General features: G+C 37.5%; 2 protein-coding genes across 2 annotated transcripts in view; one reads left to right on the top strand and one right to left on the bottom strand.

Moving 5' to 3' along the window:
* LOC135217684 (uncharacterized) overlaps positions 1–15417 on the bottom strand; it is a 214439-nt gene extending 199022 nt beyond the window's left edge. Inside the window, exon 1 of the mRNA XM_064253654.1 lies at positions 15072–15417. Within this exon, the coding sequence (XP_064109724.1) occupies positions 15072–15299 (228 nt within the window). The 5' untranslated portion in view covers positions 15300–15417. The remainder of the gene's footprint in view (positions 1–15071) is intronic.
* The window catches only part of LOC135217703 (26S proteasome non-ATPase regulatory subunit 12-like), a 431722-nt gene that overhangs the window by 319433 nt on the left and 87630 nt on the right, over positions 1–24659 (top strand). The gene's annotated exons all lie outside the window — the stretch shown is intronic.

Below are 24659 nucleotides of genomic sequence, written 5' to 3'. Positions count from 1 at the left end.
ACTGTACTATATTTTATGTTTTAAGCTGGCCAAAGTGTTTTATATATATTGAGCTGTTTTATGTGGCCTGTGGCTAGGCAGGGGCTAGCCAGGGTAGTGGCCGAGCATCTGTTAGACAAAAGGGGGCTATAATTAATAATATGTTTGATATGCAATTGTAATGTGATGTGCTGTGTCTTTTCTGGGATGGTGTGATACTAAGAAGCTTACTTAAGCAGGTCAATGTTCGTTCTGTGGGTATGAGTTCGTGAGGGCTTGTTCAAGGTGCCTTTGAAAACTGGCTGTGACCAGTTAATTGGGGCACTGACGAAGAGTGTGAATTCGTGTGTATGTGTACGAACTATGTCCATTCATAACGGCGAGTTTTAGCCAAGAACTAAGGAGACAGCTACGGGAGAAAAGGCAGAATGCTGGGATAGCTCTGCGAAAGTTATATTTGTTAAAGTGTTGATGTTCCAGGCTGCAATGGGTGAGTTATCATGATTTAGTCAAAGGGATGGCTTGTTTTGATATCTTGTAAAGATGTTCTATTTCATTTAATCTTTTGACTTTGTCTTTACAATCGTGTGTGCTTACTAGTGTGTTCTGTCTTTTAAACAGGCAGTTCTAGTGAGGGGACCGAGTGTCCTAGTGAGGGGGCCGAGTGTCCTATATAAATACCGGGGCGTTATCCGAGTTAGCTGTCTGTGAAACTTGAACTATTATCATTCCATTAATTATCTTGTAAGAACTTGAATTGCTTTGAATAAAAGGTATATATTTTTTGTAACTCCGACTCTAATTTAATGACCTGATGGAATGGAGAGAGAGAGAGAGAGAGAGAGAGAGAGAGAGAGAGAGAGAGAGAGAGAGAGAGAGCTTTTGCCAGTGATCACCTTGAGAGAGAGGGGGGGAGAGACTGAGTGTAACCAGTTCGCCTTACGCTACGGTTAAACGCATACCAAATGTTAAAATAACAGGGGGGGGGCAATGCCCTTCGCTGGTAATACATGTCTCGTCCTCATGTTAAATAGTACATGTCTCGCCCTCACGTTAAATACATATCTCGTCCTCGCGTTAAGGGCGAAAGTATGTAAATAATACAAAGATGCTGGCATACCTTTGCCACCAACCTTTAACACAAAGTAGACAGGCAGCTATAAGGCTATCACAAAAAGTGGGTTTGTATATTAATTGAATTTAATATTAATATCAAACACAGTATATTTAAAAAACAAAAATAAACAAGAACGATCCTACCGGGAAAATGATCAATGGCCAGTCAGCAAGAGCTCACAAACACACATCTTCATCGGAAGACGGCCGAAGGCAAAGTGGTGTTTACATTCGGGGCAGGCTGGCCTACCCGCCTGCAACACGGTACATACTGCCTAATCACCTTGTTTAAGAATTTCATGGCCGTAATTCCAGCTACGCCGAAAGTAATTCCTTGTGTAAAAAAGGACCAAGGGTTTGTATATAGTGTAGGAACAAAAACAGGTATAAACATTTTTAGTGGTTTTTTCTCGAGTTTACTAACAAAATAGGCAGTTTTAAGCATTTTTATATGGGTATCAACTACTATTCGCTGAATCTAGCTATTCGGAGTCTGGTACCCATCCCCCACGAATATGGGGGAACACTGTATATCAAGAGAACTGCAGCCATCATTACATATTAGGCTACTGTAACGTAGTGGGTTTGTATAAAAAAATAAAGGTTCGAACACTACTTATATAAAATATAAATTTTCTTGATAAAATTTATTACTTGGATACTTACCTAATGTTAAAGTTAGCTATATCTCTGTGGCTATTAGGCGGGCCAGCATTCAAACAAAAAATCGAATGGCTGCCTGGATGACTGTCTAGTTTACCAGGTATGTTTCGAATATTTTAGCTCATCATAATTCTCCTTGACAGCTCACTTAGCTGTGGGGAGACTGGGTGGGGTCACCTTTAACAGTAGGTAAGTACTACAAGCAGTCCCGGCTTACAACGTTCCGAGGTTATGACACTTTTCAATTATATTCATCAGAAATTGGTTACCGGGTTTACAACGCATGTCCCAAGGTTACACCACTTATGACGCCGATCTGACAGAAGTGATATGACTCCAAAAATGCAAAATAATCAGAATTTAAAGTTTTTTTAATAAAAATGCAGTTTACATAGTTATTACACCTAAAGCCTTAAAAGTAAGGTTTTGAAGTCAGGGACTGCCAATCTAAATAATAAATTTTATTATGAAAATTTATATTATTTGTGATTAATCTTGTCTACTGTTAAAGTTAGCAGATTCCCACATTAAGAAGAGAACGGTACGTAGTGCAGCTAGACAAAAAAAAAATTTGCTCAGCTATTTGAGCTAAAGGTTTCTTGCATGAAACCCAAAACATTCTAACATGATCCGGAATCTTTTCTGGCTTCTATTACCACCAAAAGTTTGATTCCATTCTGGGAGCAAGGCTCTCATATATGTGCAGCAAATAGCAGCCTTGTGGAGAAAACCGCATCATTTCAGCCAGAATGAAACTGTAGTGGTAGGAGGGGACCCCTCTGCCTGGGTCCAAAAGCCCTATAAAATGACAGTCACTTAAAATAAATACCTTTATGATATAAAGGTATGCTCCTATACAAAATTTGTACCTTCACACTCCCAAAAATATTAAAACCCGGGTGTTACACAAAGAGCCCAAAGAATTGCTCTTTCTTTGGTTCAGGAAAAGACTACCCACTACTAGTAGTGGATTATGGGTTTTACTGTATAATTAAGGTAGTGAGCAGGTAAAACCAAACTGCACTTCTACTGTGCCACATCAATCCTACCCTGAAGCGACAAATTGACTAAACACTAAATGAAGTTACAACTGCAGCTCACAGCATAAGTGTTTACCTTCAATAAAGGTAGAAGATATGGAGCTAGTTCTCATGCACTAGCCTAATCAAATAAGTCACAGAGGACCTAATGTTCCTTGACAAATACGTTACAAGTTTCTGAAAACACAATACTCATAAATACATTCTAGGTTTTCTAAAACCACAAAACAAAAGTTAATTTTGCCTCTTCCAGGCTTAACCTTTGACAACATCTACTTTTCCTAAAACATCAAAAAAAGAAAGGTTAACTTTGCCTCTTTCAGAATTACCCTTTGACAAAGATCTCCTAGGTTTCTAAAAGGCTGATAAAGATATTCTAGGTTTAACCTAACCAATTAAGTTTTAATTGCCCCAACAGGTCAGAGAAGTTTCCTCTTCTTCCCCACAAAGGTTACATTGGAACTCTTACAGGTCACTGTAAAACAGCCTTAACATCCCCCTCAGCTCTAAGGCACAAAGTTAAAATAGCATTCCCTTTACAACAGCTTAAAGAAGGGTGCTGGCAATAAATTTACTTATTATCTGCTGATAGTATTAAATAAAAGGTTTCATATTAAATTCAAATAAAGTTTAGACCTGCATCTAAACTTCAGAGAGAGATTGATATAGAGATGACGGGGCTTCAATCTCAACACCTTATAGTGCTGATCCTCAGCGAGATCTAAAAGTACATGATGCAATACTAAGGAAAGTATGGAGCGATAACATTGGAAGTAGACAGTGAAAAGTCTTACTATCTCTACACATCTCTAAACAGAAAACACTGACGTCTACAATGTTCCAGGTGCTGAAAATTCCTCTAGAATGGCATCCTCAGCAATACAGACCACAGCTTCTGACCCCAGACCACAGCTGTTTTCAATTAAGGAAAAATACTATAACTTGATAATCTTATTGGGAGTGGACATTTTAACATCTCCAAGCAGTTAAGGAGATGCATAAGTTAACCCTCTTACGCCGACTGGACGTATTTTACCTCGACATTTTTTGTCTCCCGTGTGCCGACTGGACGTATTTTACGTCGACTTACAAAAGTTTTTTTTAAAATTCGCGGAAAAATACTTATAGGCCTAGCAGCCTAAAACTTTTGAATCACGCGCCTTGGGGGATGCTGGGAGTTCACGGACCAAGGTGTTGTTTTGTTTACAATCGTTACGCAGGAGCGCAAGCGCGAATTTCTTTCTTGCCACACTAAAAAGTATCTGTGACACATCTCAAAAATTATTTCGTCACTGACATAATTTTTGTACCATTGTAAATTAGCCGTTACATGAAGTATTATATATGAAAATGTGCGCATTTTTATGTAGAATACAACAATAAAATACTCATGATTGTAGCTTTTATCAGTTTTGAGATATTTTTATATAAATAACGATAATTGCCAAAATTTCAACCTTCGGTCAACTTTGACTCTACCGAAATGGTCGAAAAACGCTATTGTAAGCTAAAACTTATATTTTAGTAATATTCAATCATTTAACTTAATTTTGCAACTAATTGGAAGTCTCTAGCACAATATTTTGATTTATGGTGAATTTATGAAAAAACTTTTTCCTTACGTCCACGCGGTAACTTCCGAAAAAAATCATACATGCGATTGTGGTAATGTTTGCACCATTTTAAAATTAGCCGTTATATAAAGTTTTATATATGGAAATGTGTGCAATTTCATGCACAATACAACTAAAAACAACCCATGGTTGTAGCTTTTATCAGTTTTGAGATATTTTCATATAAATAACGATAATTGCCAAAATTTCAACCTTCAGTCAACTTTAACTCTACCGAAATGGTAGAAAAACGCAATTGTAAGCTAAAACGCTTATATTCTAGTAATATTCAAGCATTTACCTTCATTTTGCAACAAATTGGAAGTGTCTAGCACAATATTTTGATTTATGGGGAATTTATGAAAAAAATAACATTTTCTTTATGTCCGCGAGGTAACTCTTCCGAAAAAATCATACGTGCGATTGTGGTAATGTTTGCACCGTTTTAAATTACCCGTTACATAAAGTTTTATATATGAAAATGTGCGCAATTTCAAGTAAAATACAAAAAAAAATAATTGAAGGTTGTAGCTTTTCTCATTTTTGAAATATTTGCATATAAATCACGATAAATAGAAAAAAAACCACGTTCGGTCAACTTTGACTCTACCGAAATGGTCGAAAAACGCAATTGTAAGCTAAAACTCTTACAGTCTAGTAATATTCAGTCATTTATCTTCATCTTGAAGCAAATTTGGAGTCTCTAGCAAAATATTTAGATTTATGGTGAATTTTTAAAAAAAATCTTTCATTCCCTCCGCGCGCGGATTCTCCGCCACAAATCTCCGAAATGCGTACGTCCCATTCTCGGAATATTTGCTCCGTTTCATATTAGGCATTTCATAGAGTTTTATATATGAAAATGTGCGCAATTTCATGTAAAATAAAACTAAAAATGTTTGAAGGTTGTCGCTTTTCTTATTTTCGAAATAATTGCATATAAATAATATATATATAAAAAAATTCGACATTCGGTCAACTTTACCTAGTCAGATATGGTCAAAAACTGCAATTGTAAGCTAATACTCTTACAGTATAGTAATATTCAATCATTTGTCTTCATTTTGAAAGAAATTGGAAGTCTCTAGGACAATATTTAGATTTATGGTGAATTTTTGAAAAAAATATTTGTTTACGTCCGCGCGTTACGAATTCATGCATTATTTTGTGATAATATTTTCTCTGTGTTGCTTTTATCGTTTTACAATGTGTTATATACCAAAATGATTGCAATTTAGTGTACATTACAACGAAAAAAAAGTAACTTGTTACCTTTAACCGTTTTGCTCACAGCGTGATTTGAATACAATCATATATGAAATTTCATTTTTGCGCCATTTCTGATGGTTGCATACTAAACTTCAGCCAATGACAAAAAAAGGAGCCAAAAATGAACTCTTAATCTTGAAAACTAAGCGCGATGTGATTTTTTGAAAAAAATATTTCTTCCGCTTCCGCGCTCACTCTGAAACACCTCCGGCACACAGGAGAACATTTTTTTTTTACCGCTTCGGCGTAAGAGGGTTGATGGAAGTGTATGGAATTATGTAGTAGAGTTGATTTCCTCATAACGGAAGAATGCGACATCTACCGAGAGCATTGGAAATTCTGAAAATCATTTGCCCTGAAGCTACATGGGCTTTACAGGAGACACTAAGGAATTCTTGAACTTGAAATTCGTCAACAGTATTTAGAGTAGATACGAGGGGCAGGCCGATGAGTCTGGATCTAACCAAATTTAAGGAAACATCCAATGCTAAATCCTGAGGACCATCAAAGGAGTAGTAATCATTTGGGTGTTCCTGTTCATCTACATGCTAGTAAATCTAAGTGAGTGCTCCTTAAATCCAACAGCAACTGCCAAACTTACGGATGTAAAAACCATTTGTAGGCTGTTTATTCTTTCTGAATCCCCAATTGCAAAAATACTGTCCTTCCACAGGATGAATGATCAAACCATCCTGTCCTTCTACAGGATGAAGTTCCTCTCTGGACAAGCGGTTTTCGCGCTTGGCTGCCAATCCGGTGGTCCAAAGTTCAATTCCCGGCTCACCCAACATGGAATCAAAGGAATTTATTTCTGGTGATAGAAATTAATTTCTCGATATAGTGTAGTTCAGATCCCACAATAAGCTGTAGGTCCCGTTGCTAAGTGACCAATTGGTTCCTAGCCACGTAAAAATATCTAATCCTTCGGGCCAGCCCTAGGAGAGCTGTTAATCAGCTCAGTGGTCTGGTAAAACTAAGATATACTTAACTTTTCCACAGGATGAATGATCAAACCAATATGTTGTTCATCGACTCAAAGCAGCAAACTTTCCAAAGGACTTTCTTTCTGACCAGGTGCTAAGCATCCTGATATTCTTTCCACTGCCCTGACATCTAGAAAGTTTTACCAGTTGTAGTGATGTTGACCATTCTATGTTGCGTGAAAGTGTAATGACACTAGTTTAGCCTGCCGGTTGGCCAATATATGGCGAAAAATGCAAAATTGTGAAAAAAATTCATGGAGCTTCGTGTGGCAATGGAGAATGAGTATATGAAATATTTCGTCAAAATTCCTCTTACTTTCAGTTACTGGGTAATTAGTAAAATTAACTCAATAAGCCAAAAACATTGATCCGTACAAGAAAACGTAGTATTTCTTGGCTATCATAAATTTTGACAATTATGAACAAACAAATTGTGAGCAATGGCTTCTGTAGAGATTCTTTGTTTTAGCAAGGTTTTCATCATGCCAAAGAGGAAAAGACTATCAAAACATCTTGCTAAATATAGAAGAAGAAAATTTGCTCTAATAAGAGTTCAGAAGATCATAATATCTACGATATCAGCAGAGTTAGTGAAGGAGAGAGAAAATGTTGCTCAGATCTTTGAGCAAAGGGATCTTCATTTATGATTAAATTATGATAAATAACATAGTTTTGGTTTATTAATACCCAAAAAGGAATATAAAATTCACAATAATCATGATTTATTAACAGTGTGTTTGTAAAAATACAAAGAAAAACTGAACGCTCATATCTCAAAACTATACTTATTGACCTTCAAATTCTATCTTCTCCCTTAGTTTTAAAGCTGTAGCATTGCAATTTGGTATATAACTTAGAAAGACATTATAGAACAATCAAATGAAGCCCTTTTTTTCAATTTTTGTTTTGTTCTTACCCTTTTCCTGATTTATAGGGTGTTTTAACATAGTGGAAAAATTCATATCTAGCAAAAAAATTACTTCGAAAAAAAAAAAAAAACTACATTTAATTGGAGGTCTACATCAGGTCTTATATATGGTAGTAATCCTAGGTCTTAATATTAAGTATCAAGGGAGGAGATAGAATTTAGAAATGGTTATTTTCGAGATAAATCACACCAGCGTCACAAAACCTAAGGTCAGAGGCGAAAATCATATGCCGTTTGGAGATGTCCCAAGTCACCTTAACCCTTAAACGATGAAGCGGTAAAAATCAAAACCTCTTCCGAATGCCGGAGCCGGTTTGGAGTGAGCGCGGAAGCGGAAAAAATAATTTTTTCAAAAAATCACAGCGTGCTTAGTTTTGAAGATTAAGAGTTCATTTTTGGCTCCTTTTTTTGTCATTGGCTGAAGTTTAGTATGAAACCATCAGAAATGAAAAAAATTATCATTATCATATATAAATAATGCGATATATGATAGCGCAAAAACGAAATTTCATATATAATTGTATTCAAATCGCGCTGTGTGCAAAACGGTTCAAGGTAACAAGTTACTTTTTTTCGTTGTAATGTACACTAAATTGCAATCATTTTGGTATGTAACACATTGTAAAACGATAAAAGCAACACAGAGAAAATATTATCACAAAATATTGCATGAATTCATAACCCGCGGACGTAAAAAAATATATTTTTTTTAAATTCACCATAAATCTAAATATTGTTATAGAGACTTCGAATTTGTTTCAAGATGAAGATAAAAGATGGAATATTACGATACTGTAAGATTTTTAGCTTACAATTGCAGTTTTCGACCATTTCGGATGAGTTAAAGTAGACCAAATGTAGAAATTTTTTTATAATTTTTTTTTTACATGCAATTATTTCGGAAATTAGAAAAGCTACAACCTTCAAATATTTTTCCTTTTATTCTACATGAAATTGCGCACATTTTCATATATAAAACTCTATGAAATGCCTAATATGAAACGGAGCAAATTTTCCGAGAATGCGAAGTACGCATTTCGGAGATTTATGGCAGAATCCGTGCGCGGAGGGAAGGAAAGTTTTTTTCATAAATTCACCATAAATCGAAATATTGTGCTAGAGACTTCCAATTTGTTGCAAAATGAAGGTAAATGATTGAATATTACTAAAATATAAGCGTTGTAGCTTACAATTGCGTTTTTTGGCTATTTTGGTAGAGTCAAAGTTGACCGAAGGTTGAAATTTTGGCACTTATCGTTATTTACATGGAAATATTTCAAAACTGATAAGAGCTACAATCATGAGTATTTTTTGGTTGTATTCTAAATGAAATTGCACACATTTTCATATATAATACTTCATGTAACAAATAATTTAAAATGGTGCAAAAATTATGTCAAATGACAAAATAATTTTTGAGATGTGTCACTGATACTTTTTAGTGCGATAAGAAAGAAATTCGCGCTTGCGCGCCTGCATAACGATTGTAAACAAAACAACGCCTTGATCCGTGAACTCCCAGCATCCCCCAAGGCGCGTGATTCAAAAGTTTTCGGCTCGTAGGCCTATAAGTATTTTTCCGCAAATTTTAAAATAAACATTTTTGAGTCGACGTATGGTACGTCCATTCGGCATACGGGGGACATTTTGACTCTACGTTTAATACGTCCATTCGGCGTTTAAGGGTTAAGTGGTATGAATGTCAAAGTCCTGTCCTTAAAAAATGGCATTAGCCGGCTGTTGCACGACAAAAAAGAAACCAAAACCTGGACTTAGGTTTAAGAACAAAATTGGCAATTCTTGGTTACAGTGTCCCTCCTACAGTCCTGGAGCCAAAGATGGTTCTGGATTACTTACAATTTAATGAACGTTATTTGCAAGTTGTAATTCTTACGCTGAAACTGTACATTGAATGAGCATACTTATCTGAAAAAATCTCCTGTTAGGCTATGTTTCCTATAAGAAAAAGTCCTTACCATATAGGAAGTTTCCTTCAGGCCTAAAATTCTTCAAGAAGCATGTGCCTATTCATCTTTGACCGACAAGCATGCATAATTATGTATCATCCCCACATCACTAGGTAAGAATGGAGTATAAGAGAATTAAAAGTATAATGCATAGAAATTGGGTCAGAAGTAACAGGTCCTTGGCCTTTGGAATACTGTTGACACAGTTTGCCAACTTGGACCATTGATTCAGTATGTCTTGCTCCTACAGTAGACACCATCCATCAATGGGTAACAAATAGAGGCACTGTACACTAACCCGAACAAAGTGGACAAACAGCAATACGTTCTTGTAAATACATCCTGAAGGAACTTGCACGACTGAGAATGTACTGGTAAGTGGCATACGTTTCTGCATGTGTACCACAAGTCTGACTGTTCTTTGGAAAGGCACTAAAACCATGCTAAAAAACCAAGTGTGTGGGCAGACACTTCCTGCTATTCAGTCTCGACATTTCCAAGAATATCTCCAATTTCTTATGGAGCTCGTCCCAGAGAATTACCCCCTGGACCATCATTCCCTCTATATACAACCTCCTACTAAAAAGAGACACACTTATGAGAGAGATTTCTGCTGAAGAAGACAAAGGAACAGCTATAAGAGGGAGATTAAACCAGTGGAGGACAACCACAAAAGAATCACAACTCCCCTTCACAGTATCCACCATGTCAGGAGGTTGAAACTGTTCATATCCCAAAACCTGAGGTCAGCATTTATCCCTGAAAGGTAGAAAACAAGACTACCGATAGATACTCCCTTATCATCTTAACCCGAGCTGCATAATCAGACAGGAAGCAAGTGTTCTCATTTCCTCCAAACCGAGCGAGTATAAGCAAGAGGACATTACCCTGCAGTATCAGAAACGAGTTAACTCTCTTCCTTGCTAACCCCTGCTGGCTCCAAACCCTTAAAGCTGGCTTCACAAACTCGTTTGGTTGGCCTCTCCACTTCTCTAAGCTGACGCAGAGACGAGACAACATAGCTAATGAATAAAAGGTAACAACTCAACAAGCTAGACTAACACTCCATTAGCATGCCTGTCAGTCTCAAGTTCTTTACCCACAGGAAAGAGAAAGAAACCGAACCTTCTACTAAAGACGGTTAAAACGCCAAGAAGCGTTTGTATCGCAAGAGGCGGTCTTCGGCTCTCCATGACTTTATAAGAAACAATTGAGCTTTGTGCGCCTGAGTACGAGAATAGTTACGAAACGCGTTCTAACAGGAGAAAGCTTTGGTTCTCTTCTCCAATATTTAGTGTGTGCTGAAATGTGCTAAAACACGTAAGACATTCTCTATGTGGCCTTTTTCTTCAACTAAATGAGGATACAGCGAAGCATATGTTGCAACAAACGCTGACTAGACCGAACGAGTTACTCAAGACCCCATTTTAAACTCTTCTTCTGCCAGCGGGCGACAGGAGGAGACAGCTGCCGACAGGAGGTAAACAAAAGAGCTTAAAAGATTGCTCTTTCTTTGCAACCCTTGGTGACAGAAAGCAACACTTGTCGATATGAGGCAACACCAGCCGAGTACTACCGTATCGCATCCACCACGACTTGATGAAAGGAAGACAGTCTTAAGCGACTCAAGACTCAGCTAAGTCCGCAAAAGTCAACTGGAGGAAAGAAAAGGAAGCACAAATAAAATGGGAAAGATTGGGAGGCAGTGGGAGAGAAGTTACGACAACTCTCCCGCCTCGTCCGAAAGTGGACCTACATACTTGGAAGCATTCCTAAATAACACATTGTTAGAAAGCTCTGAAGCTTTGAATAATATCCAACTTGGAGAGAACCATGGATACTACAGACAGTGTAGACTTCAGTAGACTAAAGAGAAACATTAATCGAGGCTGTATTAAGAGATTTGCCGATAGCCAAAGCAGGCAAAGAACAAACACAAGCATTACGAAGAAAGAGCAATAGGCTAGCAGACAAGAATTTAGAATAATCAAAACATGAAAGATCAAATAAACAGTCGACTGAGTTGACATAATATCAGAATGTGTAAAACTTGTTACATACACACAATCATCTCAATAAAACTGTCTATACCTACAGTATTATATATTATTAATCTATGCATGCTAACACCTCAAACTAGGTGCTAATGATAGCAGAATGCGCCTACAGAGCGAGGATTAACATTTACCAAAATGGTCCTTAGGCTAAAGTGTTGGACAAGATTCAGACCGTGAAAAGGGCGAAGTAGGTATTGGAGGGCAAAGAACCACATCGTCCGGAGAACTGACCCGGTTCCCTGGCAGCAGACATTACCAACTGTCGCAGACCAGTCATAGGCTCGGGCTACGTACAGACGAGGGCACCAACACCTTATTCTAACGGGGGAACACAAAAAAGAACACACACTATGGAGGGATTCGGAACGTTCCCCGTCACAAACTCAGTTCAACTTGTATTAGAGCTAAAAAAGTCAGTTATACTGACATCTTTTTGTTTTATTTTTCTCTGGTATTTGTTAGCACATTTACCTTAGAAATAATGAACTAAAGGATTATTTCACGCAGCAACACGAACTGAGCCCAGAAATAGGTTTAATATTATGTTCTAACTTCTCGATACGCTTTTCCTGAACCATATGGGGAGCAGAAGGCGGAGCTACAAAGGAAGTCAATACTAGCACTACCAAAATGCCTAGTCTGAGTAAGGATAGCTGCAGATGAAGGGATACTAAGTAGGATAGAACTGACAAGTTCAAGTTTCTGACCTAACTAATTGCTTTTGCAATCAGTCAGTTTCCCTTCTTTCCTATATCTGTCATTCAGGCATAAATTTCTCAACAATTCCCTACATTCTTCACATCTAGTTCCAAGATCACACTCTGTACCCTTGTAACTGGTACAAACTGAATGTTGATCTACTTCAAATTAACCCTCTTACGCCGACTGGACGTATTTTACGTCGACATTTTTTGTCTCCCGTGTGCCAACTGGACGTATTTTACGTCAACATTTTTTGTCTCCCGTGTGCCGACTGGACGTATTTTACGTCGACTTACAAAAGTTTTTTTTAAATTCGCGGAAAAATACTTATAGGCCTACCAGCCTAAAACTTTTGAATCACGTGCCTTAGGGGATGCTGGGAGTTCACGGATCAAGGTGTTGTTTTGTTTACAATCGTTACGCAGGCGCGCAAGCGCGAATTTCTTTCTTGCCGCACTAAAAAGTATCTGTGACACATCTCGGAAATTATTTAGTCACTTTGACATAATTTTTGTACCATTGTAAATTAGCCGTTACATGAAGTATTATAGTAAATAAAAATGTGCGCATTTTTATGTAGAATACAACAATAAAATACTCATGATTGTAGCTTTTATCAGTTTTGAGATATTTTCATATAAATAACGATAATTGCCAAAATTTCAACCTTCGGTCAACTTTGACTACCGAAATGGTCGAAAAACGCAATTGTAAGCTAAAACTCTTATATTTTAGTAATATTCAGTCATTTAACTTAATTTTGCAACTAATTGGAAGTCTCTAGCACAATATTTCGATTTATGGTGAATTTATGAAAAAACTTTTTCCTTACGTCCGCGCGGTAACTCTTCCGAAAAAAATCATACATGCGATTGTGGTAATGTTTGCACCATTTTAAAATTAGCCGTTATATAAAGTTTTATATATGGAAATGTGCACAATTTCATGCACAATACAACTAAACACAACCCATGGTTGTAGCTTTTATCTGTTTTGAGATATTTTCATATAAATAACGATAATTGCCAAAATTTCAACCTTCGGTCAACTTTGACTCTACCGAAATGGTCGAAAACGCAATTGTAAGCTAAAACGCTTATATTCTAGTAATATTCAAGCATTTACCTTCATTTTTCAACAAATTGGAAGTCTCTAGCACAATATTTCGATTTATGGTAAAATTATGAAAAAAATAACATTTTCTTTACGTCCGCGCGGTAAATCATACGTGCGATTGTGGTAATGTTTGCACCATTTTAAATTAGCCGTTACATAAAGTTTTATATATGAAAATGTGCGCAATTTTATGTAGAATATAACAACAAATAATTGAAGGTTGTAGCTTTTCTTATTTTTGAAATATTTGCATATAAATCACGATAAATAGAAAAAAACCATGTTCGGTCAACTTTGACTCTACCAAAATGGTGGAAAAACGCAATTGTAAGCTAAGACTCTTACAGTCTAGTAATATTCAGTCATTTATCTTAATCTTGAAACAAATTTGAAGTCTCTAGCAAAATATTTAGATTTATGGTGAATTTAAAAAAAAAATCTTTCATTCCCTCCGCGCACGGATTCTCCGCTACAAATCTCCGAAATGCGTAAGTCCTATTCTCGGAATATTTGCTCCGTTTCATATTAGGCATTTCATAGAGTTTTATATATGAAAATGTGCGAAATTTCATGTAGAATAAAAACGAAAAATATTTGAAGGTTGTAGCTTTTCTTATTTCCGAAATAATTGCATATAAAAAATATATATATAAAAAAATTCGACATTCGGTCAACTTTAACTCGTCAGATATGGTCGAAAACTGCAATTGTAAGCTAATACTCTTACAGTATAGTAATATTCCATCATTTGTCTTCATTTTGAAAGAAATTGGAAGTCTCTAGGACAATATTTAGATTTATGGTGAATTTTTGAAAAAAATATTTGTTTACGTCCGCGCGTTATGAATTCATGCATTATTTTGTGATAATATTTTCTCTGTGTTGCTTTTATCATTTTACAATGTGTTATATACCAAAATGATTGCAATTTAGTGTACATTACAACAAAAAAAAAGTAACTTGTTACCTCTGACCGTTTTGCTCACAGCGCGATTTGAATACAATTATATATGAAATTTCGTTTTTGCGCTATCATATATCGCATTATTTATATATGATAATGATAATTATTTTCATTTCTGATGGTTGCATACTAATCTTCAGCCAGTGACAAAAAAAGGAGCCAAAAATGAACTCTTAATCTTGAAAACTAAGAGCGCTGTGATTTTTTGAAAAAAATATTTTTTCCGCTTCCGCGCTCACTCTGAAACACCTCCGGCACACGGGAGACAATTTTTTTTTTTACCGCTTCGGCGTAAGAGGGTTAACATCCTGCTTACACCAAAATCAATACCTGCATACCCTGATGTTATAGGTTTTGCTTCTGGTGGAAGATACCCAAGACAAGTGAAATTACAATAAACTATAAACAGGTATAAAAGAGCCAAATAGAATACCAACAATCGCCAACCCCAATAGTGACAAGGAAAATTCTGACGAGCTAAAACATTCGAAACACACCTGGTGGAGAACAGGTAAACTAGACAGTCATCCGGGCAGCCATTCGATTTTTTTTTTGAACACCAACCCGCCTAATCAGTGCGGAGATATAGCTAACTTTAACAGTAGGTTAAGATTCATCACAAATAATATGCATACCACACTTGCTCAAAATACAAAATACTCTCAAGTACTTACTTGTGAGACTTCCGGATGTGTTTGAATGCCATTATGATTTGGGATATAGTTATAACATACACAAGGTAAGGAGTCTGTGGGGTAAGAACCATCTCCAATATAATATAAAGAATCAACTTCAAATCCCATTTGTGAATTGCTGCAAACACTTGCAGTAGGCCAAGCAGAAGAGTTAAGGTATCCTTGGTGACAGGGAATCATTCCAATGTAACTGACATTATTATACATGCCCCCATACTGGACACAATAATTTGGCAAGCTGCAATAACTACTAGGAGGACAATAATATTCCTGCAGCTTACAGGATGAAGCTTCAGCAAGGTCTCCAGTCTGGGGGGATACCTCTTTTTCTGTAACAAAATCAAATAAATGGGGAACCTTTTAAGCAGAATATCAAATTACTTCTGAACAATTAAGTTTAGAAGATACCAACAACTACACACTTTTAAGGACAGGAAAATAAACTTCACCTAAACAATTTAATTTTCAAAAGGAAAAGATGCCTTAAAAACATTAAATTTCACAAACACAACCCACTGTTTTGCTGAAGCCTATTAACATGATCTTGATTAAGAAAAATAGCAAATTTCTTTTACAAAAAACACTATACCTTTCTGAACAGGAAGTTTCCCAAAACTGCTTAATAATCAACTCTCAAGGTAAACATTTTCCTGAGAAGAGTAAAACAGTAGACAGTAGAATAGGTTACTACATCAATCACTGCATAATTACAGACTTGGTAAAATGAACTTTTCATAATAAAACTAATACTGTAATACATACTTACCCGAACACCTGAATTAGCCCTGGTCGCTGACCAGCCCGAAATATATCCCTACAGACTTACCCATAAATTGGGTAATTTTTAACTGTCAGCATTACCAACGCTGAAGGTAAACACTGTACACAGAGTTACCTGTACTACCGTTGGCAACACTGCTGCCAGAACCGGTTGGCAGAGCTCTCCCCACCCTATTGAAACATTCACCATTCATTAAGAAGGGAGGAGGGTGGGAGTCATTCAGGTAAGTATTACAAAATTAGTTCTATTACTATGAAAACTTCATATTGCAATACACCCGCTGATTAACAACACTTAATTGGAGGTGGGATCAATCTAAATCAGTCTGACACCTCCACTGAATATTTACTGGTACAAACTCAGTTCCAAGCACCATGTATAATGTATGTAAACTCACCTCTTTGTTCAATTCATTAGATGAGATTGCAAGCGCAGAGAGTACCTCAACATCAGTCTTGTAAGTCAGGTCTTGTCTCTGTCTAGCTGACCTCCCATGTGGTATTCTATACCTCACATGTATAGAGGGGAATTGAAGACTCCCATGTGGCTGTCTAGCCTCTCATGTGTGGAGAAGTTGCATAAACAGGTCCTTCAGGTTCTCTGCTGATTACTGCCAATGAAGCGTGTGCGCGAGGAGTCGATGAAGCCATCCAGTCATGTGATCTGCCTACCTTTCATGTCAGAAACAAATACTCAAGGGAAAACCTAACTAAAAGAAATGATAAAAGATCTAAAATAAAACCTCAACACCTGAACTCCTAACCTCCAAAACGAAGGAACTATCATACTGCTGCATTGACCGCCACAAATGGGCCTACCGAGTACATAACACTCCACCGAAGAAAACTGAACTTCTTTCAAATAGGCGTATAAACCAACACCGACTACCAGGTTGCCGCTTCCAAGATAGCCAAAACAGAGAAATTCTTCAGAAATGCTGATTGATTGATTGATTGTGTATTATATCTGGCGTCACAACATCTGGGTAATTAACACCAAAATAAATTAAATATAAAAAATTAAATTTCTGATAAATTTCATATAAAAATCTATAAATATATTAAATAAAAATTTTGTTCATATATATAAGTTCTTACTTAGACAATCTATATATAATTTAAATTTGGTTAAGGAGGCCCGCCTCCCTCATAAAAATAAATAACTGCTCTATATTACAATCCTTTCCAAGAATTGTAGCTAGGACAAAATTACCAACTCTGTCACGACCCCAAGACAGGAACCTATGTCTCAAATTCCCAAGTCTGGGACATTCAACCAGCAAATGTCTCACAGTCAAGGGCACAGCACAGTTCTCACAAAACGGAGGATTTTCACGAGACGATCAAGAACCCATGGGTGAGTCTGGTATGTCCAATCCTCAATCTGCAGAACATTGTTTCTTGTCTCCTTGGCATATACAGATATGACCAAGGAGACACTGATGACGTGATACTACGCAGTTTTGGATTATTTAAAATATCCTCCCATTGGGACTGCCAACATTTTTTAATTCTCTGACCTACTAGAGGATACAAATCCCGACATGGTAGCAGGCATCTTGTGGGTTCTGGGGAGCTGACCGCAGACTTTGCAAGTTGGTCAGCTTTCTCATTCCCAGCCACCCCAACATGAGAAGGCACCCAAACAGAACTTTATTTCTTTCCCTCTTCTTTTTAGTAAAAGCAGCCACTCCAATATATCTAAAATCAGAGGGTTTAAAGGGTTAAAAGATTCCAGCGACTGAAGAACACTTCTTGAGTCACAATATATAATAAAATTACTTTCATTCCGAATTAAAACTTCCTTTAAAGCCTTTAAAATTCCATATAACTCTGCTGTAAAAATTGATGTAACAGATGATAACCTGCCACTCCTCTCTACATCAGGGAAGACTACACCAAAGCCGACGCCAGCATCTGACATTGAGCCGTCCGTGAAAACTGCAATGGAGTCATCATGTTGCAAGGAATGTTCTAAAAATATTGACCGCATGGTCTCACTGGACAATTGTGGTTTGGTAAAATTGAAATATCTGCAGAATTTTACCTCTGGGAAGTTCCAGGGGGGACTAACTGAATATTTTGCTGGTAAAATCTTGATCCTTGGCATGTTTAATTCATGAACAATGGTATTGACTCTAAAAGCGAATGGATGAGGTTGCTTTGGGTGATTTTCATAACTCTGCCAATGCCTTTCATTTTTCATACAAATGCTGGTTAAAGACTTAGGTAGCCTCTGGAATCTATACCAGCTCCGAACCAGCAGACGCATGTAATGAAGATCCAGTGGCACCTCATCAGCATCTACAAGCATGCTCTCGGTGGGAGATTATTTAAATGCTCCAGTACACAACCGTATTCCTCCATGATGAATTGAGTTGAGCATTTTAAGGCTATTTGGCTTCGCAGAAGTGTACACCTCACACCCATAACTTAATTTTGAAAAGACCAAGGCTTTATATAATCTCCACATCTGAGTTCGGTCTGCACCCCATGAAGTGTGAGACACGACTTTCAGCAAATTTATTGCTTTTAAGCATTTTGCCTTAATATATTTCAGATGTGGAATCCAGGTCAGCTTGCTATCAAAAATCAAGCCAAGAAACCTTGTTTCACCAACACATGGAATTCTCTGCCTATGAATGAATAGATCTGGATCAGGGTGAATTCCCCTTATACAACAAAAGTGCATAGTTACAGTTTTACTGGAGGAAAATCTAAAACCATTAACCTCAGCCCACTTTACTATATTATCAATGCAGAGCTGAAGGCGGCATTCAGCCACTGCCATCCTTGATGCTGCAAAGGAAATCGATAGGTCATCAACAAAAAGGGTATACGTATTTTATATCTGGGGGAATTATTTTAGAAACCCCATTGATTACCAAGGCGAACAAGGTTACACTTAAAACACTTCCTTGTGGTACTCCTTCTTCCCGATTGAATACATCTGACATTGTTGCTCCAACCTCAACCTGAAATATCCTATTTTTTAAAAAAAAGCCTTAATAAACAGGGGCAAATTGCCTCTCAGGTTGCATTCATAAAGGACCCTCAAAATGCCATATCTCCATGTTGTATCATAAGCCTTCTCTAGGTCAAAGAAAAGTGATGTGATGCTGCTTGTTGGCAAAAGCTTCACATATTGAAGATTCCATTCGTACAAATGCATCAGTTGTGGAGTGCATACTCCGAAAACCACACAGAGCAGGCAACAGATATTTACCTCTTTCCAAGTACCACATCAATCGTGTGTTCACCCTTTTTTCCATGATCTTACACAAACAAGATGTTAATGCGATAGGACGATAATTTTCTGTCTTGAATGGATCTTTTCCAGGTTTCACAAATGGCAGTAATTTTAACTTCTCCCAAAGCTTGGGGAAGATATGTTCTCGGTAAATTCTGTTAATTAGGCTTAATATGAAAAGTCTGGTATTTTCAGGGGTATGCTTAATCATTGAATATGTTATATCGTCCAGTCCAGGAGCTGATTCATTACACTTATTCAAGGCTGATTCAAATTCTCTAATAGTAAAAGGAGCATTGTATTGCTCATGTCTTAAGGTGTTAACCCTTAAACGCCGACTGGACGTATTTTACGTCGACATTTTTTGTCTCTCGTGTGCCGACTGGACGTATTTTACTTCGACATACAAAAGTTTTTTTAAAAATTCGCGGAAAAATACTTTTAGGCCTACCAGCCTAAAACTCTTGAATTACACGCCTTGGGGGATGCTGGGAGTTCACGGATCAAGGTGTTGTTTTGTTTACAATCGATACACAGGCGCGCAAGCGCGAATTTCTTTCTTGCCGCACTAAAAAGTATCTGTGACACATCTCGGAAATTATTTCGTCACTTTGACATAATTTCTGTACCATTGTAAATTAGCCGTTACATGAAGTATTATATATGAAAATGTGCGAATTTTTATGTAGAATACAACAATAGAATACTCATGATTGTAGCTTTTATCAGTTTTGAGATATTTTCATATAAATAACGATAATTGCCAAAATTTCAACCTTTGGTCAACTTTGACTCTACCGAAATGGTCGAAAAACGCAATTGTAAGCTAAATCGCTTATATTCTAGTAATATTCAATCATTTACCTTAATTTTGCAACTAATTGGAAGTCTCTAGCACAATATTTCGATTTATGGTGAATTTTTTAAAAAACTTTTTCCTTACGTCCGCGCGGTAACTCTTCCGAAAAAAATCATACATGCGATTGTGGTAATTTTCCACCATTTTAAAATTAGCCATTATATAAAGTTTTATACATGGAAATGTGTGCAATTTCATGCACAATACAACTAAAAACAACCCATGGTTGTAGCTTTTATCAGTTTTGAAATATTTTCATATAAATAACGATAATTGCCAAAATTTCAACCTTCGGTCAACTTTGACTCTACCGAAATGGTCAAAAAACACAATTGTAAGCTAAAACGCTTATATTCTAGTAACATTTAAGCATTTACCTTCATTTTGCAACAAATTGGAAGTCTCTAGCACAATATTTCGATTTATGGTGAATTTATGAAAAAAATAACATTTTCTTTACGTCCGCGCGGTAACTCTTCCGAAAAAATCATACGTGCAATTGTGGTAATGTTTGCACCATTTTAAATTAGCCGTTACATAAAGTTTTATATATGAAAATTTGCGCAATTCCATGTAGAATACAACAAAAAATAATTGAAGGTTGTAGCTTTTCTCATTTTTGAAATATTTGCATATAAATCACGATAAATAGAAAAAAAACCACGTTCGGTCAACTTTGACTCTACCGAAATGGTCGAAAAACGCAATTGTAAGCTAAAAATCTTACAGTCTAGTAATATTCAGTCATTTATCTTCATCTTGAAACAAATTCGAAGTCTCTAGCAAAATATTTAGATTTATGGTGAATTTAAAAAAAAATCTTTCCTTCCCTCCGCACGCGGATTCTCCGCCACAAATCTCCGAAATATGTACGTCCCATTCTCGGAATATTTGCTCCGTTTCATATTAGGCATTTCATAGAGTTTTATATACAAAAATGTGCGCAATTTCATGTAGAATAAAACAAAAAAATTTGAAGGTTGTAGCTTTTCTTATTTCCGAAATAATTGCATATAAAAAATATATATATAAAAAATTCAACATTCGGTCAACTTTAACTCGTCAGATATGGTTGAAAACTGCAATTGTAAGCTAATACTCTTACAGTATAGTAATATTCAATCATTTGTCTTCATTTTGAAAGTAATTGGAAGTCTCTAGGACAATATTTAGAATTATGGTGAATTTTTCAAAAAAATATTTGTTTACGTCCGCACGTTACGAATTCATGCATTATTTTGTGATAATATTTTCTCTGTGTTGCTTTGATCGTTTTACAATGTGTTATATACCAAAATGATTGCAATTTAGTGTACATTACAACGAAAAAAAAGAAACTTGTTACCTTTAACCGTTTTGCGCACAGTGCGATTTGAATACAATTATATATGAAATTTCGTTTTTGCGCTATCATATATCGCATTATTTATATATGATAATGATAATTTTTTTCATTTCTGATGATTGCATACTAAACTTCAGGCAATGACAAAAAAAGGAGCCAAAAATGAACTCTTAATCTTGAAAAATAAGCGCGCTGTGATTTTTTAAAAAAAATATTTTTTCCGCTTCCGCGCTCACTCCGAAACCCCTCCGGCACATGGGACAAATTTTTTTTTTTACCGCTCCGGCGTAAGAGGGTTAAAATCAATTTCGACCTGTTCTATTATCCGTCTTTGAGCTGAATAGGGTCTTATAATCATTTTTCTTCGCAACATTAGCAAAATGATTAGCAAACTCATTTGCCACTACCTCGCAACCATTCACCTTGATAACGGGAGGTTGACAAGGAGTAAACTTGCCTGCTATTTTTCTAACTCTCTTCCAAACTAGAGTCAGAGGAGTTTTCAAATTTAGTGAAGATATGAATATTGTCCAAGATTCTTTTCATGCTTTTTTGATTTCCATGCAAAAATGAGCTCTTGCTTTTCGAAATTCTACACGATAATACTCACATTTTCGTCTGCGGTACCTGGTGAAGGCAGATCTCATAGTTCTATGAGTTCCCTGGCATTTACGTGTCCACCAGGGAACTGGTCGGCGGACAAATTTGCCCGAAGTCCTGGGTATAGATTGAAGACCAGCTGAGAACATCATTGTATTCAAAAATTCAAGAGCGTCATCTACACAGGGAAAGTCATCAGCAGAGTCATCTATTGAGCTGTGCTCCTGGAATGTTGACCAATCAGCTTTACAAATGTTCTATTTGGGTAGCCTTGAAGATGGAGGACTTGATGCTACACTCACCACTATCGGAAAATGGTCACTGGTAAATCTATCATTTATAGTTCTCCAATTAAAGTCAATAAGACAGTCATCACTACATATAGATAAATCAATAGCTGATAACGTGCCTGTTAAAAAAATGAAAATGCGTACTCCCCAGAGTTGAGGATCCCAACATTTTCATCTTCTATGATGGAACCTAAGCACCTTCCTCTTTGATTGGTGATGATGTCACCCCAAAGAGGATTTCTGCTATTCATATCTCCCAAAATAACAGAAGGGCGTGGTAACTGTTGAATAACCAACAGGGGCAGAGGTTTCCGGGGAGCACGCGGAGGCCGCCCATCAGCAAGTCAACAGTGAGAGTCCCAAGGTAGGAGGGAGGCTGTACCTCTTCCGTCAAAGGTGGGGGTTCAGCCCTTGGGCTCAGAGCATTGTATCCAAAGGTCTGGGATGGAGTTGGCTTCAAAGTCCTCCTCCATCCAACAGCTTCTATCAAAGACCAACAGCAGAATTGATTGAGTATACCCAAGATCTTCTTCTCAAAGGTGTAGTATCAAGGGTCAAGAATTTAAGGTTTCAAAGACGCTTGTTCAGCGTGCCAAAGAAAGGCTCAGTAAGGCGGAGAATTATCCTAGTCTTGTCCCATCTAAACTCAATCATTCTTTACGACAATTTCAGGATGCTGACCGTTTCGCAGGTACGGACCTTGTTTCCCTGTGGGGCCATCACAACCTCTATCGTCCAAGAATTGAGGAAGAAAGGAATAATGTTTGTGGCCTGTCTGGACGATTGGCTCATATGGGCAAGAAACCCCAAGGAATGCCAAAAGGCGACGGTCAAGGTAATCGAATTCCTGGAACACTTAGGGTTCCAAATAAACAGAACAAAGTCCAGGCTAACACCGGATTCACGCTTCCAATGGTTAGGCCTACAGTGGGACTTGAGGTCCCATACTCTATCAATCCCGCCGTTGAAAAGGAAAGAAATAGCCAAGTCCACAAGGCAGTTTCTCAGTCATGCCCAGACCTCCTGGAGGAACCAAGAAAGAATCTTAGGCTCACTCCAATTCGCTTCAGTCACGGACATTCTTCTGAAAGCCAGACTGAAGGATATAAACCGGGTCTGGCAATCAAAAGCAAACCGCAGATCCCGGGACAAACTAGCCTCCATCCCGGCGATTCTACGAAAACGTCTCCGTCCATGGACAAAGGTAAAAAACTTAGCAAGAGCAGTACCTCTCCAATTTCCCCCGCCTTCCTTAGTGATCCACACAGATGCTTCACTAAGCGGCTGGGGTGGGTACTCACAGTACAAGAAGGTCCAGGGAACCTGGTCCTTACCATTCCGCCAGCTACATATCAATGTCCTGGAAGCCATGGCAGTATTTTTCACCCTCAAGAGGCTCCAGCCTCCCAAGAAAATACATGTCAAGCTAGTTCTAGACAGCACAGTAGTAGTCCACTGTATAAACAGGGGCGGATCCAAGTCAAGTCACCTGAACCATGTGCTGATAACCATTTTTTCCTTGGCAGACAAAAACAAATGGCACCTGTCAGCCACCCACCTAGCCGGGGTAAGGATCGTAGTAGCAGATGCTCTATCACGCTCTACCCCGCTGGAGTTGGAGTGGACCTTAGACAAGGAGTCATTCAAATGGATCTGTCACAAGGTTCCGGGGCTTCAGGTAGACCTCTTCGCCACGGAGTCAAATCACCAACTCCCTTGCTATGTGGCTCCCAACCTGGACCCTCTGGCCTATGCCACGGACGCTATGGCTCTGGACTGGAACAAATGGAAGAAGATTTATCTGTTTCCTCCAGTGAATCTTCTTCTGAAGGTACTAGACAAGCTCAGGACGTTCAAAGGACGCGTTGCCTTAGTAGCCCCCAACTGGCCCAAAAGCAATTGGTTTCCTCTACTTCTGGAATTAGGACTCCGGCCTCAGCAGATTCCCAATCCCAACCTAACCCAGTTAGTATGAACGCGGACTGTGTCCACTTCCTCAAGAATTCAGAAAGCCCTAACTTTATGGATTTTATGAAGTTTGCGGCACAAATGGATACTAACATCGATCCTCAAAATATCAAATTCTTAGCATCTGATAAAAGGGAATCCACATTGCGTCAGTATGATTCAGATGTTAACAAACTGGCTTTGTTCCTCAAAGGTTCAAACGCACAAACTATGACCACTAATTTGGCCATAACTTTCTTCAGGACATTGTTCGAGAAAGGTCTAGCACCAAGCACAATAACTACTACCAAATCAGCTCTTAAAAAGATCTTTCAATTTGGTTTTAATAGAGATCTGACGGATTCCTATTTCTCCTCTATCCCAAAGGCTTGTGCTAGACTTGACCCTCTGAGAGACATAAGTCAGTCTCATGGTTTTTAAATGATGTCCTTAAATTAGCCTCACAAATCGATAATGACTCCTGTGAATACTTAGC

The sequence above is a fragment of the Macrobrachium nipponense genome, chromosome 19, assembly GCF_015104395.2.
Source record: "Macrobrachium nipponense isolate FS-2020 chromosome 19, ASM1510439v2, whole genome shotgun sequence".
Classification (NCBI taxonomy): domain Eukaryota; kingdom Metazoa; phylum Arthropoda; class Malacostraca; order Decapoda; family Palaemonidae; genus Macrobrachium; species Macrobrachium nipponense.
Note: the sequence above shows the minus strand (reverse complement) of the source record. Positions and strands in the feature narration are given on the sequence as shown.